The sequence below is a fragment of the Oryctolagus cuniculus genome, chromosome 19 (genome assembly GCF_964237555.1).
Source record: "Oryctolagus cuniculus chromosome 19, mOryCun1.1, whole genome shotgun sequence".
Lineage (NCBI taxonomy): Eukaryota > Metazoa > Chordata > Mammalia > Lagomorpha > Leporidae > Oryctolagus > Oryctolagus cuniculus.
In genome coordinates, this window is record NC_091450.1 from 11,144,421 (window position 1) to 11,156,378 (window position 11,958).

Below are 11,958 nucleotides of genomic sequence, written 5' to 3' on the forward strand. Positions count from 1 at the left end.
AGAATAGATTCCCTGTGTGGTCCTTGGGAAAGAGCTTCTGATCTCTGGCTCCTGTGGGTATATCATTTGCCTGCTAACTACCTCCAACTTCGTTCAGCTGTGCAGAATAACTTCCCTTTTGAATCAAAAAAAAAAGAAAGAGAGAGAGAGAGAGAGGTTTACCACGCCTAACCTGGGAGTGTCACCTTTGGCACACCAAACAGAGCTCTCAGGCCACACTCATCTCAAGCCCTAAGGCTCCATCAAAAACAGATAGTCCACTTAATCTAGAGTCATAGTATAACAAGAAAAAGCACCACAGTGAAGAAACCAAATATCTCCAATATGCCAAATAACAAACGCAAAAACCAAGGTAATAAAAACAAGGAAGTCACCATGAAGCCCTCAAATGAAAAAGACACCCCAATTCAAGATTATGAGGATGATGATATAGAAGAAATGCAAGAAGCAGATCTCAAAAAATTGATAAGAACATTAAGAAGTTCTCAAAAACAAATTCTTGAACTACAGAAATCCTTAATGGACAAGGTAGAAAATCTCTCTCGTGAAAATGAAATATTAAGGAGGAATCAAAATGAAACTAAACAACTAGTACAACAGGAAACTGGGATAGTGACTGAAGTGAAGAATTCAATAGATCAAATGAAAAACACAATAGAGAGCCTTACAAACAGAATGGGTGAAGCAGAAGAGAGAATATCGGACTTAGAAGACAGAGAACAGGAAAGGATACAGTCAGACCAAAGAAAAGAAGAGGAAACTAGGAATCTAAAACATATTGTCGGGAATCTACAGGATACTATTAAAAACCCAACATTCGGGTTCTAGGAGTTCCTGAAGGCATGGAGAGAGAGAAAAGATTAGAAGGCCTTTTTAGTGAGATATTAGCAGAAAATTTCCCAGGTTTGGAGAAGGACAGAGAAATCCTAGTACAGGAAGCTCACAGAACCCCTAATAAACACAACTAAAAGAGATCCTCACCACGACACGTTGTAATTAAACTCTCCACAGTGAAACATAAAGAAAAGATCCTAAAATGTGCAAGAGAGAAACGTCAGATTACTCTCAGAGGATCTCCAATCAGACTCACAGCTGACTTCTCATCAGAAACTCTACAAGCAGGGGGAATGGCGAGATATAGCCCAGGTACTAAGAGAGAAAAACTGCCAGCCCAGAATATTATATCCTGCAAAGCTATCATTTGTGAATGAAGGTGAAATAAAGACTTTTCATAGCAAACAGAAATTGAAAGAATTTGTTGCCACTCGTCCAGCCCTGCAAAAGATGCTTAAAGATGTGTTACACACAGAAACAAAGAAACACGGTCATCAATATGAAAGAAGGTAAAGGAAGGAAACCAAGGAAGGAAAGCTCACAGCAAAAGATCACAGGGAATTCAAAGCATATATTAGAACTTATCTTTGGCAAATGGCAGGGCAAAGTTACCACTTATCATTAGTCACATTGAACGTGAATGCCCTGAACTGTCCAGTTAAAAGACACCGATTGGCTGATTGGGTTAAGGAACAAAACCCATCTATTTGCTGCTTACAAGAAACTCATCTTTCCAACAAAGATCCATACAGACTGAAAGTGAAAGGCTGGAAAAAGATATACCATGCCAACAGAAATGAAAAAAGAGCAGGAGTAGCCATCTTAATTTCAGACAACATAAACTTTACCACAAAAACCGTTAAGAGAGACAAAGAGGGACACTACATAATGATTAAGGGATCAATTCAACAGGAAGATATAACAATTATCAATGTATATTCACCTAACTACAGGGCACCAGTTTATCTAAAAGATTTGTTAAGGGACTTAAAGGGAGACTTAGACCCCAATACAATAGTACTGGGGGACTTCAATACTCCACTCTCAGAAATAGACAGATCAATAGGACAGACGATCAACAAGGATACAGTAGATTTAAACGACACTATAGCCCAGATGGATCTAACAGATTTATACAGAACTTTCAATCCTACAGCTAAAGATTTTATATTCTTCTCAGCAGTACATGGAACCTTCTCTAGGATTGACCACATACTAGGCCATAAAGCAAGTCTCAGCAAATTCAAAAGAATTAGAATCATACCATGCAGCTTCTCAGACCATAAAGGAATGAAGTTGGAAATTAGCAACTCAGGAATCCCTAGAGCATACGCAAACACATGGAGATTGAACAACATGCTCCTGAATGAACAATGGGTCATAGAAGAAATCAAAAGAGAAATCAAAAACTTTCTGGAAGTAAATGAGGATAACAGCACAACATACCAAAACTTATGGGACGCAGCAAAAGCAGTGTTAAGAGGGAAGTTTATATCAATAGGTGCCTACATCAAGAAATTGGAAAGGCACCAAATAGATGAGCTTTCAATTCACCTCAAGGATCTAGAAAACCTACAGCAAACCAGACCCAAATCTAGTAGGAGAAGAGAAATAATTAAAATCAGAGAAGAAATCAACAGGATTGAATCAAGAAAAACATTACAAAAAATCAGCCAAACGAGGAGCTGGTTTTTTGAAAAAATAAACAAAATTGACACCCCATTGGCCCAACTAACTAAAGAAAGAAGAGAAAAGACCCAAATCAATAAAATCAGAGATGAAAAAGGAAACGTAACAACAGACACCACAGAAATCAAAAGAATCATCAGAAATTACTACAAGGACTTGTATGCCGGCAAACAGGGAAACCTATCAGAAATGGATAGATTCCTGGACACATGCAACCTACCTAAATTGAACCAGGAAGACATCGAAAACCTAAACAGACCCATAACTGAGACAGAAATTGAAACAGTAATAAAGGCCCTCCCAACAAAGAAAAGCCCAGGACCAGATGGATTCACTGCTGAATTCTACCAGACATTTAAAGAAGAACTAACTCCAATTCTTCTCAAACTATTCAGAACAATCGAAGAAGAGGGAATCCTCCCAAATTCTTTCTATGAAGCCAGCATCACCTTAATTCCTAAGCCGGAAAAAGATGCAGCACTGAAAGAGAATTACAGACCAATATCCCTGATGAACATAGATGCAAAAATCCTCAATAAAATTCTGGCCAATAGAATGCAACAACACATCAGAAAGATCATCCACCCAGACCAAGTGGGATTTATCCCTGGTATGCAGGGATGGTTTAATGTGCGCAAGACAATCAATGTGATACACCACATTAACAGACTGCAGAAGAAAAACCATATGATTATCTCAATAGATGCCGAGAAAGCATTTGATAAAATACAACACCCGTTCATGATGAAAACTCTAAGCAAACTGGGCTTGGAAGGAACATTCCTCAATACATTCAAAGCAATCTATGAAAAACCCACAGCCAACATCCTATTGAATGGGGAAAATTTGGAAGCATTTCCACTGAGATCTGGTACCAGACAGGGATGTCCACTCTCACCACTGCTATTCAATATAGTTCTGGAGGTTCTAGCCAGAGCTATGAGGCAAGAAAAAGAAATTAAAGGGATGCAAATTGGGAAGGAAGAACTCAAACTATCCCTCTTTGCAGATGACATGATTCTTTATTTAGGGGACCCAAAGAACTCTACTAAGAGACTATTGGAACTCATAGAAGAGTTTGGCAAAGTAGCAGGGTATAAAATCAATGCACAAAAATCAACAGCCTTTGTATACACAGACAATGCCATGGCTGAGGAAGAACTTCTAAGATCAATCCCATTCACAATAGCTACAAAAACAATCAAATACCTTGGAATAAACTTAACCAAGGACGTTAAAGATCTCTACGATGAAAATTACAAAACCTTAAAGAAAGAAATAGAAGAGGATACCAAAAAATGGAAAAATCTTCTATGCTCATGCTCATGGATTGGAAGAATCAACATAATCAAAATGTCCATTCTCCCAAAAGCAATTTATAGATTCAATGCAATTCCAATCAAGATACCAAAGACATTCTTCGCAGATCTAGAAAAAATGATGCTGAAATTCATATGGAGGCACAAGAGACCTCGAATAGCTAAAGCAATCTTGTACAACAAAAACAAAGCCGGAGGCATCACAATACCAGATTTCAGGACATACTACAGGGCAGTTGTAATCAAAACAGCATGGTACTGGTACAGAAACAGATGGATAGACCAATGGAACAGAATTGAAACACCAGAAATCAACCCAAACATCTACAGCCAACTTATATTTGATCAAGGATCTAAAACTAATTCCTGGAGCAAGGACAGTCTATTCAATAAATGGTGCTGGGAAAACTGGATTTCCACGTGCAGAAGCATGAAGCAAGACCCCTACCTTACGCCTTACACAAAAATCCACTCAACGTGGATTAAAGACCTAAATCTACGACCTGACACCATCAAGTTACTAGAGAACATTGGAGAAACCCTTCAAGATATTGGCACAGGCAAAGAGTTTCTGGAAAAGACCCGGGAGGCACAGGCAGTCAAAGCCAAAATTAACTACTGGGATTGCATCAAATTGAGAAGTTTCTGTACTGCAAAAGAAACAGTCAGGAGAGTGAAGAGACAACCAACAGAATGGGAAAAAATATTTGCAAACTATGCAACAGATAAAGGGTTAATAACCAGAATCTACCAAGAGATCAAGAAACTCCACAAAAACAAAACCAACAACCCACTTAAGAGATGGGCCAAGGACCTCAATAGACATTTTTCAAAAGAGGAAATCCAAATGGCCAACAGGCACATGAAAAAATGTTCAAGGTCATTAGTAATCAGGGAAATGCAAATCAAAACCACAATGAGGTTTCACCTCCCCCCGGTTAGAATGGCTCACATGCAGAAATCTACCAACAACAGATGCTGGCGAGGATGTGGGGAAAAAGGGACACTAACCCACTGTTGGTGGGAATGCAAACTGGTCAAGCCACTATGGAAGTCAGTCTGGAGAGTCCTCAGAAACCTGAAGATAACCCTACCGTTCGACCCAGCCATCCCACTCCTTGGAATCTATCCAAAGGAATTTAAATGGGCAAACAAAAAAGCGGTCTGCAGCCTAATGTTTATTGCAGCTCAATTCACAATAGCTAAGACCTGGAACCGACCTAAATGCCCATCAACGGTAGACTGGATAAAGAAATTATGGGATATGTACTCTTTAGAATACTATACCGCAGTAAGAAACAACGAAATCCAGTCATTTGCAACAAAATGGAGGAATCTGGAACACATCATGCTGAGTGAAATAATCCAGTCCCAAAGGGACAAATACCATATGTTCTCCCTGATCGGTGACAACTGACTGAACACCAAAAAGGAAACCTCCTGAAGTGAAACGGACACTATGGGAAACGGTGACTTGATCAGCATAGCCCTGACTGTTAATGAACAACTTAATACATTATCCCTCTTAGTAGTTTTTTTGTCTGTTCTACTTAATATGACTGGTTTAATTCTGTAATTAATACACAGTTATTCTTAAGTGTTAAAAATTAAAAAAAGATTATCTTATATAGTAGTTGTATCAAAATAAACATACAAGTTATCTCCAAGTAATAAAAAAGTGTTATGTAGGAATTGAAATGATTGCAGTCAAAACTTGAAGGCAGATAAGAATTTCAGCTATTTCTGAAAAAAAGAAAACCAACTTCACAGGATGGGAAGATATTAGTTATCAGTTCTCTAGTGCTCAAAAACAATATAAAGGATAAGAATTCCAGAAAACTGTGTAAAGCATAAAATTACTTATCAAAAATTAAAGACCAATCAGCCTATAAATCAGTATAAATGTCCAGCATATTACTCAGGTATGAGTCTATTGTCTGCCACAAGCTACATGAAAACACTACTCATTTGTAAATTCATTGAACATGTATCCATGAAAAACCTATACTGCATGTTCCCAAATCTCTTCCAACAAAAATAAGTATACTCAAGGGAAAAAAAAAATCAAACTGAGAGACAAGTGTTGCCCCCAGGACTCTGGCTGACTTCTTGAATCTCAAAGCTGTGTGAGTTGTACAACTTTCCCTCTGGTCATCTGGAATAAACAAAGAAAAGTGCCAACTAGAGACTTTCCATGGATTGAGGGACACTGATTTCAATAATAAAATTGAAAAGAATGAAGCACATGCAGAAAGAAATCACCAGAATACAGATTCACAGAAATGCATTATAGGAATAATATTTAAAATATTTGAACTGGAAAATTAAATAATTGTAAAATGATAATGACACAAAAATAGAAAACTTTCCATGTTTGTGGATTGCAATATTAATATGATCAAAATGTCCATGCCACCAAAAGAAATTTGCAGACTCAGTGTGATCCCAATCACAATACCAAGGACAAGGATCTAGAAGAAATGATGCTAAATTTCATATGGAAACACAAGAAACCCTGAATAGCTAAAGCAATGTTAAACAACAGAAACAAAGGTGCAGTGTCACAATACTAGATTTCAGGACATGCTAAAGGGCAGTTATAACCAAAACAGCCTAGCACTGGCACAAAAATAGATAAATGGAACAAAATAGAAACTTCAGAAATCAATCCACATATCTACAATCAATTAATCTTTGACAGAGGAGCTAAAATCAATCCCTGGAGAAAGGACAATCTCTTCAACAAATGGTGCTTGGAAAATTGGATCTCCACATGCAAAAGTATGAAGCAAGTCCCCTACCTTACACCTTATACAAAAGTCAACTCAAAATGGATCAAGAATCTTAATATTTGACCCAATTCCAACAAATTACTAAAGGAAAACATTGGGGAAAATCTGCAAGACATTGTCATAGTCAAAGATTTCTTGGAAAAGACCCCAGAAGCATAATCTAAGCCAAAATCGACAATGGGATTACATCAAGCTGAAAAGCTTTTGCATTGCAAAGGAAACACTTAGCACAGTGAAGAGGCAACTGACAGAATGAGAGAAAATATTTGCAAACTATGCAAGCTATCCAGAATAGATAAGGAACTCATGAAACTCAATACCAAAAAAATTCAATTTAGAAATGAGAAAAGGACTTGAACATATATTTTTAAAAGAAGAAATTCAAATGCCCAAAAGACAAATTAAAAAAAGCTCAAGATAACTAGCCAACAGGGAAGTGCAAATCAAAACCACAATGAGGTTTCATCTCATACCAGTTAGAATGGCTCTCATACAGAAAACAACAAACAATAAATACTGGCAAGGATATAGGGGGAAAACTTACTCTAATCCACTGTTGATGGGAATGTAAACTAGTACAGTCATTGTGGAAGACAATATGATGATTCATCAGCTCACTGAATATAGATACATCCCACTCCTGAGAATTTACCCCAATGAAATGAATCAGTTTATGAGTTATCCGTATCCCCATGATTATTGAAGTTCAGTTAACAATAGCTGAGATATTGAATCAACCCAGATGTGCATCAACTGATGACTGCATAAAGAAATTGTGATTATCTATCTATCTATCTATCTATCTGGTATGGAATACTATTCAGCCATAAAAATGGAATGAAATTCTGTCTTTTGCAACAAAATGGATTTAACTGGAAACCATTATACTTGGTGAAATAATCCAGTGCCAAAAAGACAAATACCATATGTTTTCCCTGATTTGTGGTGACTTATACTGTAACAAAAATATAATGCATAGGAGATCCCATTCTTCAATAAGATTCTTTTTTAATTATCTTTTTATATGGAAGATCAACTTAGTATCAACTGAGTAAAGATTTCAACAGGTTGCACCCACACAGACACACAAAGTATAAAGACTAGTTTTACTGTTAATTCGCATAGTAAAACACATTAAGGACAGAGATCCTACATGGGGAGTAAGTGCACAGTGACTCTTGTTGTTGAATTAACAATTGAAACTCTTATTTATGATGTCAGTGATGAGCTGAGGCTCTTGTCATGAGCTGCCAAGGCCATGGAAGCATCAAAAGAGGACATTGCAATGACAGTGGGATTGTTGAATAAAATTTATTATATCTCCCTGACTCATAAATGTATTTATCCACATTACCTGTGGGCTTATTCAAGCTTCACATATTCTCCCCTTCCACTACCACCCCAACATTTTAACACTGCCTCTGACAGTAAGTGTGCAGTGGTATTTAGCTTGTCCATGAGCCTCTCAGTTTGAAATCACTGTAGGGAACCTCTGCCAGAGTTCATCTCCTATCACTGACATGAACACAAGATTTTTCTTTTTTAATAATGCCCAAAGTTTGAGGATCAGTGAGTAAGAATCAGCTGATATCAAGGGTAAAGCCACAACATTTTCTATGAAACTACTGATGTGTTTATTATTAAACTACTAATTTGTTACAAAAATAATAATTATGGGAATGAGAAATAGTAAGAGCAAAGATTAATGGTCCTGATCAGCTATATTGGGAAAAACAAATAAAATATAAATAACTTGAAAACATGCAGCAAAGTAGCAGCTATACAATGCAGTTTAAACATTAAACTTAGTTGATGAGAGTATTAATGCACTGACACGCTGAGCTGCAGAATTTCATTTACAGAAAAATCATGGAATAGAAAATCCAAATATAGATGGTAACTATGATGAGAGGGACTAAAACTCATCCATTTAGAACATTAAACCTAGAGAATTTATAAAGCCATGAAAATACTAATTCAATAGAAATAATTTTAATTATCTAATATAGTATGTCATAAAAGGTTCTGAATACATAATTTCAATATATTAATAAAAGAGTAAAAAGGGGAATGTTCAAACATATCAGAACCAAACTTAGGAAAATAGGTAGGAAGTAAAATTTGAGAATGCATAGAGGAAAAGACTTACAAATGAAAAACCATGACAGCACAATCTCCACAACCTTTATGTAATACTAAAAAGGTCAGAAATACAAAAGCAACATAGCTAATGAAAACTGACATACATGACAGGCTTGAATGTTTACTTTGGACTTTGTCAAAATTAGATTCATGAAATATGTGATTGTATCACGTGTTCACTTTAAGAATAAAGGATTTCCTGTATGAAAGTCTGAAATCAAAATGAAAGAGCAAATAATTGTTAAACCTATCTTAATATTAATCCATTGTGGATGTTAAAGAAAACTGTAATACTGTGCAGTATATATTTCAAAGTCTTTAGAAATAGAAGTATAATTCCATAGAAATGGAATTGATTCCATAGGAACATATTCTATTAGAATGATTTTCATTGTGTCTGAAACATCCATTTTTAAGGCAATCATTTAAAATTATGTTCATTTATTTTTACTTCATTTGAAAGCAGAGAAAGAGAACAGAGAGACATGCAAAGAAGAATTACTCATCAGCTGGTTCCATCTCCAAAGGCCTGCAACAGGGTAGGGCAGGTCAAACCCAAAAGTCTAGATCTTCAACTCTCACTTCCATGTGGGTGGCAGGAACTGAAGTACTTAAGTGAACACCTGCTGTCTTCCAGGATGTGCATTAGGAGAATGCTGGACCAGAGCAGTGATGGTATTGAAACTCAGGACTATGATGGGATGTGCATCTGAAGCAGCATCTTCTGCACCACATTCATACCCAAAGAAAAACCATTTTTTATTCAATCTGTTAAAATTGAAAGGTTTTCCATGATAAATTTTGCAATAAGTTAATATTCCTTTTATTAGAACTGATAAGCACCAATGGACTGACAGTGGCATAGGCATTGACCACAACACCCTGGACACCCAAGATAACTGAGTCATATGTCCACAGTATCATTGAGGAGGATGAGATGATGAAGTCTACCCAGTACATGACCACAAAGAAACTCACCAGCAGCAGGATGGTCTGGGTGGCTCTCTTTTCGGGGGAAGATCTTGGGGAGAGGCTGGTGCTGTGAAGGTGCTGGGACCTCTTCTGATGCCTGGACAAGAGTATCACCATGTACACACTTGAGAGCAGCATGACACTGATAAGGAAGACATCCCTGGATGTGGTCATTGTGAACATCAAATCCTTGATGCTATGGCTCATTGGGGAAAATGAGCAGTGTTCAGTGAGAATCATCAGATCGGTCTGGGTCACATTGGAATTTGCTACAATGTGGAAGATCATGGTAGTACAGGAAGACAAACATAGAAACCATAACAATAAGAATAAATAGAAGATGAACTTTATGGATTTATATTTAAAGTTGGCCAACCAGGAGGTGCTGGGGCTGATGGTGATGGCCTGGATGACACTCAGTATGCAGGTGGTGTAGATGGAGAGGCCCCTCATCACCCTGCTTATGTAGAACAAAGCTTTACACTTGAAGTCATTCAAAAAATTCAGTGATTCAAACAAGTCTGGAGACGTCAAAAACAGCACAGTGAGAAGCATCATTATGTGGACAAGGGCCAGGTGACAGGTTATCAGGTCAGTGACCTTTGGCTTGTGATACTGTGAGTTTTTGAAGATGTGGAAGAGGAGGAAGTTGTTGGATGAGATTCCAATGCCAGCTTGGCAGAGAATATATTTATTAACAGCCTTGTAAGCAGAAAATGTGCTCATCTTAATAAGAGAGGTGAAACACATGAGTGCCTGAAAAAACAAACAAATACAGCGGGTCTCATATCATCAACAAGCATTATTCTGCCTACCAAAAATTTGTGTTTTAGCTCTCTATTTTCAGAATGTTCCTATGTTTCTCTTCATTTCCATACCAGAAATTCCTAATATGAACTTTTCAATTTGGTAGGCTACTGGGAAAGTGCTTCTTTCAATTAGCAAGAGGAAAAATCATGAACACTCTATTTTGTGTTATACCTGAAATTTTATCAATAAAATCACATTTTATTCCTAATTGTGGGATACTCTGGGACATTTTAAATATTCTTAGACACACTTATACAGATAAGGTCATTCTTTTCAGGTCTTAATCAAGATAGTTACAATGTTAAAATTTCACTGTTACTTTAGCTTGCTATGGCCTTGGATGTAAACATAATTATTATATTTAATTAATCTGAGGGTTGGTGAGTCCGTTTAATGTTGCTATAACAGAATAATTTCTAGCTAACAGAAATGAATTTTCTTACAGTCTGGAGGTTGGGAAGTCCAAGTTTGAGGGCCTGTCATCTGATGTGCATCTTCTTGCTGCCTTTTCCCACGGCAAAAAGTGAAGGGGCAGTAAAGCAAGGGGATACATATGCACTCTTAAAATTGCACCAATCACACTCATAAAGGTGGCACCTTTATTGCTTGATAAACTCTGAAATATCTCATCTATTAAAACAAATTAAATAGTAATTAAATGTTAACATGAGTTTCAGAGGGGTCATCTAACCCATAGCAAGCAGTTACAAAAGTTTAGTTGTACGAAGCTGAGAAAACTGCAAATTACCACATTTCCCCACTTCCTGAGACCAATGATTGTGTGTGATTGTTTGCAAAGCCACTTGTACCATTGTAGGCCTATCAATACAAGTATTCAGATATGTTGGAAGATTTTTTTATTTGCTCATATTTAGACATTCATAGATGATTAAGAAAACATCCCAAAATGCCAACTGAAGTGCCTGTGTTCATAATGGGGAACCCATAGATTTGATTATACATTTGATATGCTTTTACCAAAAGCTCCATGTACTAGAGGTATAGATGTATGTGAATTGCCCAGGATCAAACAACCTGTTGCTGACACCAATACGTTCTGCATTCTCAGAAAACTTGGTTTTGTTGTCAGGTTGGACCCAGGAGAAGCACCACAATCATACTGACTTATAAAGGAACAATCCAAGTGATGGCCAAATTTTAAGAATTTCTCTTAAATACTAGTAAAAATAGTAAAGCACAGATAAAAATATGTGTTTTTCCCTGAATATATACCTGAATTACTTTAATAATGCTTTTGTGTCATGAAACAAGTACAAGATACACATTATCAGAAAAAAACCACATAGTATAATTTTAGCATTTCTTATCCAAATCTAAATTATATGTGTATTACCATGATTCATGCTTGCCACTATGTGCAAGTGTTTACCTGCAGGAAG

The 11,958-nt window shown here is 36.8% G+C and overlaps 1 protein-coding gene across 1 annotated transcript; it reads right to left on the minus strand.

Moving 5' to 3' along the window:
- Positions 1-9,547: 9,547 nt before the first annotated feature.
- LOC138842960 (vomeronasal type-1 receptor 90-like) lies at positions 9,548-10,941 on the minus strand. The gene has a single exon (XM_070064946.1). The coding sequence runs from the start codon at positions 10,496-10,498 to the stop codon at positions 9,548-9,550; it is 951 nt and encodes a 316-aa protein (XP_069921047.1). The 5' UTR covers positions 10,499-10,941.
- Positions 10,942-11,958: the final 1,017 nt, after the last annotated feature.